Below are 16,608 nucleotides of genomic sequence, written 5' to 3'. Positions count from 1 at the left end.
AATGATCCCTCAAAAGTTTACTGACATTTAGACCACAGTGCTCTAAATAATGGATGGATTTCCTAAAGCTCCAGCTGCTGGGTTAGGCACCTGCTTGAGAAGTTTCTGCTTTTTACCATTTTCACTATGTTTAGGAAAAAGGTATTTTTGATCCTTAATGGTTGCACATAGAAAGGCTGAAAATTTGCTGCAAATAAAACTCAAAAGTCTTAAAGATAAGAACCTTAGGGATATCTAAGCTGTGATTTTTTTTTAAACCAACATCAGGACTTCTTCAGATCTGATTTGGGATTCTTTAGTGATGAGGCTTGGCAACAGTATTCATCTCCCTGGCAATTTTACGAGACCCATTCTATCTCCTCCTTACTAGCTTGGTGCCTGAGGGAAAGGGTGCTTAAACAGAGACAGTTTTCTTATATGTAGCCCTTCAGGACTGCCTCATGGCAGGACAATTTCAGTTTTCTACATTTCCAGCCTCCACATGGTGCATGCTCAGAGGATACATAATCTTTGGGGAATACCGCTACTAAACCCTACCAATCTTCTATAAAGAAGAGGCAAAGTGAGACTTGTGAAGTTGTCTTTTCTTGCACGGTAACAGCAGAGCTCCTCTTCAAGACTGTCCTACAGTTCCATATCAAGAGAGTCCAAACTACTTTACTTGTCTGTGCTTAGAAATGACAACATCATGGTTTTGCTGAGGTTTCGTACCTCCCCTCCCCCTCAAAGTCTGCCTGAGATCATTTCAGGTCTCTGCATCAGGCATGGTAGGCTCAAAAAAGCTTTAAATTTCAGAAAATTGTGAGTATTGGACAGCCTGAAGTAAGGAATGCCCACTATGACTGAAATATATATTAGGTAACTATATGAAAAGTATAAGTAATTTAATTTAATATAAATATTTTATAGGGAAAATTCATTTTAAAAAGCAAACTGGCATGGAAGCGAACCTCAATTTTTTCATATAGAGACTAAAATGCTTCTGTAATTAAATTCCATTCAAGGATTCCATTGGTTTAACAACAATCTACATTTTAACTACATTTTTTTACAGCTCAGTACAGCTAAACTTGCAGAACATCACTTTATAAAATTGTATTGAAATCACAAAACAAGTCTATACAAAGAAATGAAAACTCTGCAAATTCTTTTAGATACTTGACTACAGAATATTTCTGCAAACAAAGATAGGCATAGCTGGAAAATGAATTTATCAAGCCTTCTGCAAGCTGCAAATGCTGATATACTTGTCGACAGCTAAAGGCTTCCTTAATCAATTAACAGAAAGTGTTGATAAAAGGTTAGTCTCAGGAAAACACTACAGTAAATTGCAAATCATATACGAAGAAGTAAAACCATGCTTAATATGAGAAAATAAGCTCAATTTAAGAAGCAGCAGTGGAATTATTTGATTTAATTTTCCACTTTCGATGCATGCAGCCAGTCCTTCCATTTCTAACATAAAAACTTAACTGTAATTCACATTACTGATAGCTCAGATACTCACTGCTACCGAATGTTTTTAGAAAAAATATTCTATATATGAAGCTTAACATTATCTTAAAATAAAAAGTTATTTGCTTTTTAAGAAACTCGAGGTATTTAATCACCAGGCAAATCATTTTTACGACTTCTTCAAACAGCTGTTTGATTTCTAAATTTCTATCAAGTTGAAATGTAAGAGAACACTTCTTTTTTATATGTAAAAAGTATACAAAAAGTGGGAGAGCAGAAGCAGGTCATATGCCTCAAGAATACAGGTAGGCATCGTGTAATTCTATCCAGAAGAGCATGCCAACCTATCTTAAATATAACCAGGGACACACTGTCAGTCTTGGTTCTCCCATACTGCACCAGATTATATAGATAGGTCATTTTAGGATATTGAGATGATCCTTTGTGTTAACCATGAGGGATCTAATTGCAACACCGTGTGGGTTCACTCAATTTGGGTTTTTGAAACTTAGTATTGCCCTTCCCTGAAGTTGTTCCTTGGTCTTTCCTTTCCTCCCCAACTCTCTTCCCTTCTTCACAAGCAGCTGTCCCTCCACACTAGCTTCCTCAGCAATGGTCCCACCCTCTTTCTCCATTATTGTCTTCTCCTCAGAGTAAATTTGGGAACAGATAGAGAAGCAGGTATTCAACCATTCATGCAGCAGTTGTTCAGACAACTGGATTAATCTCTTTCAAGAAAAAGATGGAGGCTAGATAGAAACTATGGGCTGCCAGGTGGACTACATCGGGTGAGACTCCTGCTTCCACTTCTGGGAACCTGTGCTCATACACTAACCAGCAATTTAATCCTGGCCCTGAAAAGTTCACATGAACATATACAACTAAATCACCAGCTACAAATTTAAAACATCTGTGACTTTTCCAAACTGAACGGATTGTCTTTTTTGGCCTCTTTCTGTAGGCAGTCTCTCCAATAGGCCATGGTTCAAACAGTGGGTTAGTATCACAGCTGCCTGCAGCCACTCTGAAATTGTCCACTCCTCCTGCCCAGACAGGCAAAGGTGGGAAGGGCAAGGCAAATGGCTACAGCTAACATACAAATTCCTTGAGTCTTCAGAACAAACACTTTTTTGTTGATCTGCTTTACTTGCGCATGCATATTTCTTTGAACTGCTAACAGAACAGCTCCACTTCTATGTGCAGCTAAAACGGCCTCTTTCAGTACTACGTGGAAAGGTAAACTATAACTGCCGCAAAAAACCCCCTAAATTCCTCCCTTTCATTTCCAGGCTGAATTCTACTTTCCTATATATCCCTGACATTCACAGCCACTCCGATGTTCTCCGAGTTACTGTGGATTTACACATCTGTAACCGAGAGCAACGCTTATCTCCCCCGTGGCTCCAATGCAATGCCTTCACAGTATGTGGCTGAGCTTAATATTCGGATTTGAAACTCTCCCATTGAACGATGTACTGCTGGGATAATAGTGCTCAACAGACCACTGGGGTTGCCACTTCCCAATAGCTGAAGATATATGGAAATGGTTATTGATTGTGTTATTAAGCCATATTGAGGTCACATTACAGAAGGTATGGCCTATGAAGCAATGGGAAGCATTTTTCAACCCCCGTGGTCATAGCTATAGTGCTTAATATTTTTATAGGATAACATACGCTTAAAAGTACTTCAGACTTCAGCTAATCTCTGCTATCATTCTGTGAGACAGGTGGAAAATATTATCTTCCTTAATTTAGAGCTAAAGAAACTAAGATGAGGAAGAGCCTACAGCTACAGAGGAATGTAATAGGAGAAAGAGGATTAAAATTTGAGACCTCCTGGCACCAACTTCCTAGTTTCTCCTTCCAGACTGCATCACCATTTCTGATCATGCTATTATTCTAAACCTTACACACAAACCTGGCTTGAACTACCTCCCACAAGCAGTAGTTTGAAGCATCACAGAAAGAGAAATAAAATAACCGTTTATCGTACCACAAAATTATTTACAATAATTTATTCTTGATAAACCCCAGTATGTGGCCACTAGAGGATAATAAAGACACATGAAATTAAATTAATTATACTTTCAAATAAAGACAAACTTTATAGATTTCATTAATTTTCTACATGGAAAGGCTACAGAAATGCTAAATAATATTCTTTTTCTGATAGCAACATTTTGAAGCTTATTTTAGCAGAGCTTATTTAACATTTCCTGATGCTATGAAAGTCAATTTATGCAGAAAAAAACCCAGCAGTTAGAGACTTGGTTATTCCATTTTCCATTGCAATGAAGATTTGAATCTTACTTTTTCTGAAAGCATCTTTAAAGAATTCTTCAAGCTGTCTGGAGAATGCTGGCTTGCAGAATTAAGCAGCAGGTCTGCATGGCTTGATATGAGAGGTTGTAGATGATTGATGTTGCTGAGAACTTCTTTTGCCTTGGCTGTGTTTTCAGGTGAATAGTAAATACACTGGTATCCAGTACTGTAATAACAGAGAGAGAGTCACATAATGTCAAAATCATTTCTGCTGTTAATAACAATGCTTAATGTGTTAAAAATCTTACCACTAATTTTGCAAAAAATGACAGATACCTGAACTTCAGTGATATCATTGAAATGCTCCTTCCTTTAAGGGTAAAAACAAATCCTTGCTTGAACAGTAGAGGACAACGGACTGCCCACCACCAAATGCTCCAAGCAGTACTGTTCAACCTAACCATCCCCTTGAGTGATTGATCTTAACATAAGAAAAACAGATGTTTATTTATTTATTTTTTAAAAATGTAATTCTGGAGAAATGAAAGGTTTGACCAAGTCAGGTAACAATCACAAAGAGCATAAGGCTCCTTATTTTTCCAGCTGAACTCCCCATCACATTATTAACGACCTTACTAAGTCTTTCAAAATGAGTCATTAATGTTTAATTGATCAGTGGCCCACACTGTTCTGATTAGCATCAGTGATGTCTAGGAAGTGGTGATAACCAGAGGTATTTCCAATAAAAACCATGTGTCTAATTTGCAAGAAAAGAGACAGAAATGGGGTGTGGGAGTTAATTACCACAAATACACGCAAATGTATACTGCAAACTTCCTACTTTCCTTTTAACTGTTCACAAACTACTGCAATTCTTCTGCATGACTTCTTTTTCTATGCCTTGTTTTTTTCCCCAACACTTACTAATTACGCAATATCCTTTTATACCATTATTCCAAAATACCATTTTAGACAGCATGCACACACCTACTTGGTTCTTCGCTGCAGTATACATCTCCCCACCTAAAACTCTTACACATAATCCTTCCCTTTATAATGCCCTGCTTCAGTCTTTCAGGGAAACTAACCAAAATCTTCTGCAGCTTCAGATTAACCGGTAATGTTAACACAGGAAAACACGTAACCACGCAACTCCTGGAACATTACCAATGCCAAGAGCAATGTACATACTACTCCCCAGTTGCTTCTGTATGTCTCTCCCTTCTTTCCTCTTGTGTCTTTTCATCATACCTCCTTCAGTCTCTTCCACCCTTTCCCCACTGATTTAATTTCTTTCTTAATTTCACATATCAAGACCTGAATTTTGACATTCCTGCAATCCTTTGAACTTCATGCGTTGCTTTTCATTTCAGTCTTTTTCCAGATCTCTTCACTCCCCCTTTTCCCCTTTGTGTCTTTTAGTGTCCCTTACAGTTTCTCATTAGTTTTCTACAAATTAGAAATTAAATTTAATTCAAGAAAGGACATACGCAACGCACATTCAGAAGTCCAAATGAAGTCACTTCCATAAAACTCAAAAGGCTTAAGTCTTTTGGCAAATAAGGATAGATTCAAGCAGTCTTAAAATTAAGCCTCTTGCTTAGATACTTTGCTGAGTTACAGTCCCAAACTCCACAATACCAAATTCCATAATCCCCTATCCTATTTTTCTGTCTTTCACCAATGTCTCCATTTTTAGATACAATTCTTTGTAGAGCCAGTCAGGATGAATGGCATCTGAGCCAGCAAAGCTTTGCCATGATCAGTCATGCTACCAGCCACACCAAAATCGCTACGCGTCTCCAACTCGCAGTCCACTACATGAGTTGCCAGACGCTGAGTGCAGAGGTCAGAGTTCTGAACATTTCAACAAAATGAATTGTATAAACTGTCTCTCCTAATGAATTGGGAAAAAAAAAACCCTGCCCCTCTGAGAAATGAGGAAACGGCCACAGCTGTTACCTTCAAGGCGGCAACACTGTTAGTGAAATGAACTTCCAAAGTTAGATCTATGTCTACCATTCCCTGCAACTCTCAAGCTGTCAGACTCCGTGGGCAGGGCAGGGACAAAGAGTAATAGTCTATGCCAATTGTAGTGAAGGCATAGTCTTAAAAGTCTTGATACCTCACAGCGCTGAATAATCTTCTCTAATTCCCCTTCAGGCTTCTCCCTCCCTTTATCAAACAGCTTTTTTGCAGGCTGAATCTGGCTAACACTGTTATCAACCTCACCATGCACATACTCCTTTCTGGCATTCCCCTCAGCCTTTAATTCCCAGATCATTTTCACTGATCTCCCACAGCTCTAAGCTTCAGTGAATATTGCAGCAGAAAAGCTACAGACAACGGTATAAGAAAAGGAAGAGGGAAGAGATATGCTAAACCTGTGGGTAGTTCTCATGCTAATAAAGTCAATGATAGCTTTTAAATAAAGGAAACAGTGAAGAGAGAATGACTCTTTCTTCAGAATGAAGTGTTCTATCAGGCCTCATTATTTGGTTAATTTTAACATTTCCTGAATGCCAGAAAGCATGAGATGACTCCAAATATTCAGTTTCTTTCAGAATTTGAGGGCACCTTCCCCTCTCCCCTCAGGAAAGTGAGTAACTATTTTTCAGAAACATGTTTGGGAGTATCTGAAGTTTCTACTTGTTGTGTCTCGACACTGTTGCATCTAAGATTAGCCTGAGATTTTCTGTGGCCTTACCGTTCATGAAAAGACATTACTACTTCCAATTATCTGAAATTAGTTTCCTTATAAATAACTATTTTTAGAGCTTGCTGCTACATATAGCTATCGTATATAGGTAGTATACCTATACCTATACCAATAGAACATAGAAAGAAACGTTTTACAGGTGTCCTAATGCAGAAACTAGATGAAGGGAATTACAAGGATGCAGAAACTTTTGTATTAGGGCAAAGGCCACATAGGTAGGTCCGGTGTGGGAAATAAGCAGCACTATGAAAATCTACCTTTGATATGTAAAATATATTATTAGTCATGTACCTTTTGAAAAAGTCTGTAATAATGTCTTCTGGGTTAAGTTTCAAAGCTTTCACTAAGCATATAAAATCACACTTAATCACTTCCATATATTGGCACCGTTGTTAACTATGCACACATGACTATCAGTGGTTATTTCAGTTTTAAAATTGCTTTAATGACATTGTCATGTAATTTGAATAAAGATTACATTGACTACATCTGCAATTTTAACTCTAAATTAACCAAGTTTTTGCCTGAGAATAAATACTGCAATATGCTAAACGTCTAATTTTTAATGACACTCCGATTAACTCCACTCCTGCTGTTAACTGAGTAATTTGTGTGACTGAGTTAAATTGTCACCATCTGGGACTGGGTTAAATTCTTTCAACAATGAACGTTTGACCTCGCATTTTTCACGGTCAAAACCGCTACTTTAACATCAAGAATACAGTTAAAGCATACACAGCAAGAACATCTACCCCCAGATAACCTCAAGCTTCTGTACATTACTGAAGATGTCAACTCAGTGGCTTATTTATGCATCACATGTATTCTGTCTGAAGTGGGAAGTTATGATCAAAAATAAATTGATTACATAAAAAAAACCCAGGACAATTTACTGCCTCAGGAAATAAAACTAAACCATATGATCAGTGCCGAGGTTTTGAAAACAGGCCTGAGAGAGTTCAGAAGTTTGAATTAATTTTTTATTTCCTCAAGATTCCCTTGCAAACTTGGAAATTCTAACTTTGAATACTGAAGAAAATGAAATTACGTTATTAGTTCTGCCTAATCTATCTTTACTTATGAAGTCCAAATCTCCACAAATCCTTATCTTGAAGCAATGGCTAAGGCTGTATGCAGAGAGCTTCTCTTGCTGCTCTTCTGTTTCCTCTTCATTCCTAACTGACCCTTGGAATAATTCTACATCAATGCCTTCAACTAGTAATAGGACATGAGTTTCAGTGAAAAGAAAGGTCAAGATGCCCTTCATCAGCCCTCTAGAGACTTAAGTAGGACAGATGCTAGAGTGGCATGGGTGAATCTCAGTGACTCTTCCTAGGAAGGCTCACTCCAGGAAGGGTGAATGCCTAGGGAAAGCTTTCCACAGTTCCTCAAATTAATTTCAGAGTATCTTTACATTGGTAGAAAGATGCAAGTAGCCTTTAACATAGGGGAGAATCTCATGCTGGGTAACCAAGCATGGTTCTTACCAGAAGAAAAAAGGTATTGTGCCTCAATACAAGCCTGAGACTAAATGGTGCCTTTCAGTGAAGCCTTTTCCTGGCAGCCTGCTGAAGTACGTGTTACAAGAAAGGATGGCAAAGTCATGGATCCACTCTCCTCCTGTCACTCCTAGAGTCCATGTATATGGAACAATTTCCTGCTCTCCAAAACATATGGTCTTTTCTAACCTTTGCATGCAAAGCTCCCCCAACTCCTTCTTCCCTTCTTTTTCCAGCCCCAGTCCCCTTTCTTTTATGCCTGCTTACGGAAATGCTTCAGGCAATTCTGTCCAGAGCACCTAGCGGCTGGAAAATACTGTGATGACATTTTTATATCTCAATGAATAGCACAAACTTTGGCAGTTTCTCAGCAAAACTTCCAACAACCTTAATACATTGATTTTATGGTCAGTGAAAAAATGTTCATCTCCATGAAGTCTAATCTCTCTGGCACACACACATAGATACACACACACATGCAAAAAAGGGGAAAGAGAGTAAAGAATAACATCTCTGTGAAAAGTGCTATGCATGACAGGCTGTGGTTTCCCTTTGAGAATAAAGGTTACAATTAGATCAAATGCAAATCATTATTATTTCAACATCTCTGGGATTTTCTGTGAAACAGTACCATTTCAGGTTCCTCAGAGAATGGAAATGGGTTGAAGGTTATGAAACTCAGGTAATAGGAACCCTGAAGATCTCAGCGTTAATAAAATCTCTGGTAACGAGTACGGTAGTGAAGGAGCGCACCTCACACCTTGATGAAAAATCTAGGCCTCATCAAAGAAAAAAGGGTCCTTTTAGACAGTTCAAACCCAAATTAAATTATGGCTGCTTTAAAAAAAAAAAAACCAACAGAAAATCCCTTTCAGTACTATTCCAGCTTTAAGCTTGTGCTAATTTAAAGCAGGATCATTTCTAAAGAACGTGCTAGAAATGGGGTACAAAACCATAGCGAATCACAGCATCCAATGCAGCTTGTGGGACACCTGTTATTCTTGATGGTTAGTACTGGGGCATTAAAAATCTCGTACTCATAAGTCTATGTGTTTTGGCTAAAGCACAGATCATCAAATTGGATTTTAGATAAGAAAAAAAGTCCTTGGTGTGCCTTGAAAGTGGTTTATGAACATTTCAAGCAGTGAGGCATTATAAGGGCATAACTTACAGAATGTCTGCCTTAAATGTTCCTGCACAGCTGAGCTCTAAAAATAATAATTTGCTGTGCCATCTAGACTGATGAGAAGACAAGCCCTTCCATTTGCGGGAAGGAGAAGCAATCTATACTAGCAGGCCAACAGAAGACTGAATCTGAACTGACTGACTTTCTCTTTTAGCTAGAAATAAGGAAGGAAAAAAATAAAAAGAACAAACCAATACAGCATCATGAAAAAAATTCTAAAATAAATGTATGTCATACACAGATAATTAACATTCTGCAATGATTTAGCATACCTTAATCATCACACTTCAGTTATTTGAATTTAAATGCCATCATACCTAAACAAGATTAAAAAAAAGCATCCATTGCTCTTACTGGTCTTGTGAAGTTCGTTACTAGCTACTAAAGGGACAGACATACTAGAGTCATGCCTTATAGACGTGCCTGACGTTTGTAGTGGTAAAGCCTTTTATCCGTCTCTTTGTTGCAGATAAAGAACAGTACAGATTGTGAATGGGTTATAAAGCAATGGACCTGGCTTCAGATCACATGCCACTAAGTCTTGTTTTTCACCTGAAAGAAAAACTTCTCTCCCTCTTATTTGAGATAATATTTTTAGAAATTTACCTTTTTTTTTTTCTTCTTTTAATATGACTTTCTTGGTGGTAACAAATAAGAGAAGAATTGCAAAAATACTGCATTTTTTATATTTTTACACAATACCTTCCCCTTTTTGTCTGCACAAAAATGTACATTTTAAGTAATATAAAATATGCCAGACCTATCTTCAGATACACATTTTCCACATTCTTCTGTTTGATAAACTTTCATGAAACATATGTTTCACTCTTGTTTTGGTTTATCAGTTGCAAATGCAGTTACGCTCTTGCTAAGTGGCATATAACCTTGCTACCAGTTAACAGTTCCTCCTGTCTGTTAATTCCTCAAGTATAGGTTTGAGCAAGGAATATTTTGTGATATGCTGATACTGCTGAATATTTCAATAAACTGTTCTAATAATCAGCCTGAAGGTCAAAGGCACGCAAGGCATTCTGTCACATGCACTAACAATGTCTTGAAAGCTACCGGGATTGGCTTGAGAAATAATCTCTTCCCACATCTTCCTCTAGGTCTTCAGCTCACTTAGCCTAGAGGAAACGGCTGCTAAATCTGCATTTTTTTCCTGTTCATTTTATATTCTGACTGGTATCTCAAGGTGTCACTTATTCCTTCAACCAAATCTTCAGAAAAGCTGCTCCCATTGTAAAACAGAAAATTTAAATTGTAAAAGCTGCCCCTGGAAATGCTACGTGTCCTCAAAACATCCCCATGCAGTTAAACAAACAGGTGCATACAAAAAAAGTTGTCACTGCCACAGTGAAAGAAATTTCTCTGTGGTAAGAATGAGAATGGTCCTTTCATGTATCTATCTAAAGCAGACCCACTCTTGAATATTCAAGTAAGTGAGATCATATTCAGAGCTTGCCTTCTCCTGTCTTTCGACCCATACAAGTTCTTCTAGTTGAAGAAAAAAAAAAACAACCGTGGAGTTTTCTCTGAGCTGCCCTCAAAGACAGAAGGGAAGATGAATTTTGGAGGTTTCCTCCTCTCTACTTTGTGGGAATTCACACGCTAAGCGACCGTTTCTTCAGGTCTGGTAAGCAATTCGCTAAAAATTGCAGTCCCCCGTTTTCAGTGCTCAAATCTAAGTTTGTTAGCCTGACTCAGGCTCTTCTTTTAGGACGAGTCTGACAGGATAGTAATATAGTTACTCTAGTTATAGCATCCTAAAGACAGACTTTTGCTCTTCCAGGGGAACAAAGAACCACAAATAAAACTGCGCTGTCAGAGTAAAGGTCCAGTATCCTGTCCTTGAAAGTCACCAAAATACAGGTGCTTCTGAAGGATGCAGAAAAGTCTAATAAGCAGGGCAAATATAAGGTGATGTGTAGGCACTTTGAAATACGTTGATAAAACCTGTACAAAGCTTTACCCAGTGCTCCTGAACACAATCCTCTACCAACTTAGAGGTCTACATGGTCTGAGTCAGTGAAAGAAGGGTGAATGAAAATGAGAAGAGGCTGTGCTGCACTGAGTATCCTTTGCCATCCTAGCCTTTTGACACGTAACATTGCACAGGACCCAAAGAAAGGAGTCTAGCCCATCATCTTCTCCTCTCCCCTTGTTATGGGTAACTAAGAAACAAGGGCATTGTCTATCCATTCCTATGAGATACTGCAGTATGTGTTCTCCCAGGAAGAACTCAAGAAAGACTAGGTCTCTTCCCTATAAAGCATTTCCCCCTTTTTCTCCAATGAACAGAAATCACAGATAATAATTTCAAGTTTGCCTCACAGCTATCCTCCGTTTTAGGAAATCACATTCTGCCAACGTGGATATGCTGCAGGACCGCGCAAGTGAGAAACAGTTCATTTTCTGAAAGCTGAACACTGTGAGGACTGGAACTGCAAAGTTCTTTCTATCACTTATGACTTAAATTTCTTCTTATGAAATGTAATAAAACCCCACTAAATACTACTGCAACTATATTAATCGGATAGTTAAGTAGCAGATAATTTAAGAAATGTCTTTAGATATTTTCTTCATCAGGAAGCACGTACTTCATAGGCCTCCATATCATGGGGATAAGGCTGCCTATACCAGTCTGCTGGCAGCAGAATAGGTACCTACTGTTAACGCAAAGTCCATTCATGGGTCTCGTGATCAATGATACTCGTGTTTCATTGGCAAGTTTTGTCACCAGAGGTGGCCAGGGAAATGAAAGATTTTAGAAGATTTAATAGGATTTTTATGTCATGCAGTGCAAACAGAAAAAATAATAATACAGTTTTCAAAGCAGGTTTTTGTTTGGTTTTAGCGTTGATGCCAACTTCTAGTCAACCTAGAAGTCAACAGTAGATTTTTACAATTTCTCCTTTTATTCTTTATGATACTGTACCTATGAAACTTTTTTGAGCATTGAACATAATGGAATTCATTTTTTGTGGAGCGTCGTGATGCCTTAGATTAGCATACATATAGTACTTCCTGCATTCCCTTTCAAATGCTTGTGCCACTGATTGCATGGGGCTGGCAGAGTTAGTCCAAGTGTTGAGCAGTCACAGCTATGAGTGCTGCCAGTGACAGCTGTGGCTGCTTGAAACTTAACAGCCATAGCAACAAACACAAATACGTCCAATTCTGAGTTAGCAAAATATGCAACTAACACTTCTGTACATATTCAGTGGTTAAGAAAGCATTTGAGTACAGCAATAAACTGAAACCCTAGTTAAGGCCTTTATCTTTGCTTAGTCTCATTTTGGCTTTCTGAAGAATAAGAAAAAGAGTAGTTTCTTTCTTACTTCTCAGGCGTGCTAAAAATATTTTTTTGTTCACATACGCCCAGGGCTGTCAGAAATGAAGATGCTACCTTAAGCTACTGTTTCTTTATTGAAAAATTGTCTATAGCTACTTTCCACTTAGCACAAGAATTACCGAAGAGATATCTCATTCTGAACAGCATGTTTTCAAGCACTGATATTCTACAAGCTTCCTGAAATATGGGAAGAAAATTTCATAATTTTGAGTTTGTGTTCAAAATAAGTCTTGACACTAAAAGTAAACTGTGCTTCAATTTTGCAGTCCAGCAAAGCAGGGAAGATAAAGGAAATATTTTATGAATGCATCCTTGTCCAGTCCTACTAGATTTTAATCTTCCATGCATTCAGTAGGGTAAACTGTTTTGTTACTCAGTAAGCTCATAACATTTTAATGCAACTTTAATGATATTTTCCTAGCTACTTACAAAAATACTTACTTTCGTCTTTCTGCCTCAAATTTACTCAGCAGTTTTCGGAGACCACCATTCTTAAATCCTTGGAAATGGGCTGCCGGGGCTCCCACGGTGATGACATCATACAGAGCATCTGGAGGGGAACAGACAAGTGCAGAGATTTGCATGTGCCTATGCCCAACGTATGGCAACGCTATGATATCTACTCTACAAGACATGAGGACAATAAGTCTGTGTTATTTCCAAGGAATAATTGAGAATCTGTGTCTCAAGGAGGTCCAGGAGCTAATCAATCTTTCCATACAGCCACCTGCACACCTTAGAAAGTTTACCTGATTTATCGCTACATCTAAATTATATGCCACAGTGTAGAACAATATTCTAGCTCTGCAGTTTACAAAGCTGCCAAGTAAATTGGCCCTTTGTGTATTTCACTTCATTACCCCTTCCATTATTTAACTTCTAGTCATGTTGAGATGCACAGATTCATGCGTTTTAGAGTCAAAAGAGACCATTATGATGGAATAGTCTGACTGCCTGAATAATACAGGCTACAGAATTACAGCTAATGATTCCTGCATCAAGCTTATGTCTTCTGCTTGAGTGAAGGCATCTCTTTTTTTTTTTTCTTTAAAAAAAAAAAAAGACATCTGATCTTGATTTAAAGACTTCAAGTGACAATAAATTCACTGCATTCCTGGAGAAGTTGCTCCAATGATTAATCAATCTGAGTAGTAAAATCCTCCACTTCTTTTCTAGTTTGAATTTGTTTAGCTTCCACTTTCAGATATAATTACCTGTTTAATGCTAAATTGAAGAGCTCTGTTCTATGACATATACTTACTTTTTACATATGCTTATAAACACAGAGCAAGTCAGTTGTTTTCACCTGAAAAGCTACCAGAATGGGAAATAAACTCTACTATTGAAATTTTTGCTGAGACAACAAACTGTTGTTACTCTCTGCATGTACCTGATGTCTTGTGACATATGTGATGAACTCTTTCTATGGATGTATGCTTACAGAACTGGAGATGAAACACCTTTTTAAAAACAGCCTCTCATTTTGTGCTTGTGATTGATTGTCAGTGCAGAGATGAAGATTTAATTGCATCCCAAACCACAATAATTATTCCTTCAAAGTTTAAATTTACATTTGCAGAATTTACATTTGCACTAAGCAGTACCTCCTTTGTGCCCAAGCTCACTGGAGATATAAAAATACAGGTCAGAATACCTCATTCTTAAAATGTATTTCTAAAGGAAACATTAGAGGATTTTTTTTTGGTGAACTATTTTATTCATCAAGGAAGCTTTCCATGTAAATTAAAATCTAATCCTCTCCTAGAAGAGAATTTTTCTTGCATTCTGATGATAAATATCCCTAAAAGCAAGAACACTGTACAAATGATTCACAGTTAATGAACTATGTTTTACTTCCAGAGCTGAATCTCAAAGCCTATTCACTCAAATTGATTTGAACTCTATCAAATTGGTGACTCTTCAATTTCCACTTAAAAGGAGAAGCGACCTAATTTCATTAGTCTCAGGTGAGCTTCAAGATTCTTAAATAGCCCATTCTTTCAGGTCTTCATAGAGATTTATCCATGATACATAATCTTGGGCTATTAGAGCTCCATCAGTACTTGACAGTAAGTAGTTCTACTGCTTAAAACAATGGTGGCTTGAAACCAAAATAAGAGATGAACCCATCAGGTTAACTAGAAAATGGCTTCTGAATATGTTTACAGATAACTCATGAAACTCCATTTAAAAAACTAAAGCCTGGTGCTTTTTCTGACTCTGTTTTAAAAATAAATAGTGACCCTGCTTATAGCTACTTTGGGGGGGATTTACCCAGAAGGAAGCTTTCATTCAGCCTGTGGCCTCCTCTTAGCGTGATCAAGGAGCAGCTGTTTGAGACACAAACACACCGAGAACAACTGAGCACCTACCCCATGCAAGCGAACATGGGAGAGTGAGGATGGCAAAGAGATGAAAGTGTCTACAACCCTCGTGATGGGCACAGGACAGTCTCACTCCCACTTTCCGGAGCACAGTACACTGGAAAGTGCTGCGAGGAATGCCTTATGATGTGCTCCATTTACATGTCAATGCAGCTCCTTGTGAAGGACGTGCAGTGTCAGCATGAGTGCACTGGTACAGGAATGCTCCGGTAACTCAGAACCATCATCCACTTCAAGAACAGACTACTGCTGACAACTCTACAGTGGAGACAAAGCTTAAAATGCAACAGAGAGTTGCAGGAGCTGTATCGTATTGTCAGCGTGCTCCCCCCAAATTATTAATTCATACATGTTAAAAAAACCCTCAACCCTTCCTCAAATAATTATGTCAGAATTTGAAGGAAGAAAATGCAAAAGATTAGAGTGCAAGGAAATTGAGCTTTATATCAATCATCGTTTCGTACTAATTATTCTGACTCAAAGACACACTCACCTCCTACTTACACAAGGGAAACACTAACACCAGTTACACACTTGCCAAAAACCAATTCCTTCACTGTGCATAAATATAAACTACCTGCTCACCACTCCTTCCCGAATAAAACACAGAGCTTTTGCAACATGGTGACAACCACAGCGACACAGTAGAAGTTCCATAAACCTAAGCTTTATCAGACCAATTTAAAGAGCTGACGGATTTTTATGTCAAGCACAGCTCAATCTCGAATTTGAAGCAACCTGCTTGCCTTCACAGGAGGCAGTCAGTGTCTCACAGCGGGCAGAAGCAAAATAAAAATTTCTCCAGTCCACCAAATTTAAAACAAGGACACCTAACGTACAAACAGAGGGACAAAAGCAAAGCTATGGCGATATATAAATTTAACGTCTGTAGTATGATGAACAGAGCAAAACGTGGTGTTTATCAAATGGATAGGGATACAGTTACCCCATAATGAAATTGTATTTTTCTCAAAGCTGTTCCTACTGGAAGTTTAAGCACACAGGTATTCTCTATTCCATGTCAATACCCAGTAACAACCCGAATCAAAGTTCAGTAAAAGTAAACCTGTTATTGAACATGTTGAACAAAAAACCACATATCCATATGCATACACATGACAGATGGGATTAACACCTGTCTTGCATTCCCAAAATTAAGATACCTGACGTGTTAATGACAGTGCTATGGCTCATCAGCTTGTTCAGTCACCGCCTCTGGGAATGTTTACATGCTTTCTTTTTTTCTTTTTTCTTTTCCTGTCAGTCTCCTGGTTATATTCCAGGTGCCCTTTGATATATGCCAAGCAAAGCATGAGATGAGAAAGACCAACTTGATGTCAAAGTGCTGCTTACTCCAGAATGATTAGCAATTGCTATGAACTGTTCGAAGCGTATATATCTAACACAAGACACAGCTCTTTAGTGCTCATAAAATGAAACTTATTTCAGTAAACTAAACAGATGGGACAGGGGCTATGGAAAAGATACAGAAATCATTTCTCCAACCAAAGGCGAATATAATTACAATCTTCAATTACTTTTTGTTATATTTATACTATAGTGCTACCAGAATATCCTGAACATACCGAGGAACCCATTTTATATAGAGAGAAATAAAAAGAGCTCCCCATAACTAAGGTGTCAGTCTTCTGAAAATATGTGCAGGCAGAAATTCCCTGATTTTAACACAAGTTCTCTTCTTTATTAATGTTTCGCAATTTCTGAACTTGAGTGTAACAAGAACAG

General features: G+C 38.0%; 1 protein-coding gene across 4 annotated transcripts in view; it reads right to left on the bottom strand.

Moving 5' to 3' along the window:
* The window catches only part of INPP4B (inositol polyphosphate-4-phosphatase type II B), a 328,856-nt gene that overhangs the window by 72,344 nt on the left and 239,904 nt on the right, over nucleotides 1-16,608 (bottom strand). For all 4 annotated transcript variants that reach the window (XM_076337143.1, XM_076337145.1, XM_076337141.1 and 1 more), the window contains exons 16-17: nucleotides 12,920-13,028; nucleotides 3,768-3,945 (exon numbers count right to left, since the gene is read on the bottom strand). In XM_076337143.1, coding sequence (XP_076193258.1) covers nucleotides 3,768-3,945; nucleotides 12,920-13,028 — 287 coding nt within the window. The remainder of the gene's footprint in view (nucleotides 1-3,767; nucleotides 3,946-12,919; nucleotides 13,029-16,608) is intronic.

This window comes from Aptenodytes patagonicus, chromosome 4 (genome assembly GCF_965638725.1).
Source record: "Aptenodytes patagonicus chromosome 4, bAptPat1.pri.cur, whole genome shotgun sequence".
In the NCBI taxonomy this organism is placed as follows: Eukaryota; Metazoa; Chordata; class Aves; order Sphenisciformes; family Spheniscidae; genus Aptenodytes; species Aptenodytes patagonicus.
Note: the sequence above shows the minus strand (reverse complement) of the source record. Positions and strands in the feature narration are given on the sequence as shown.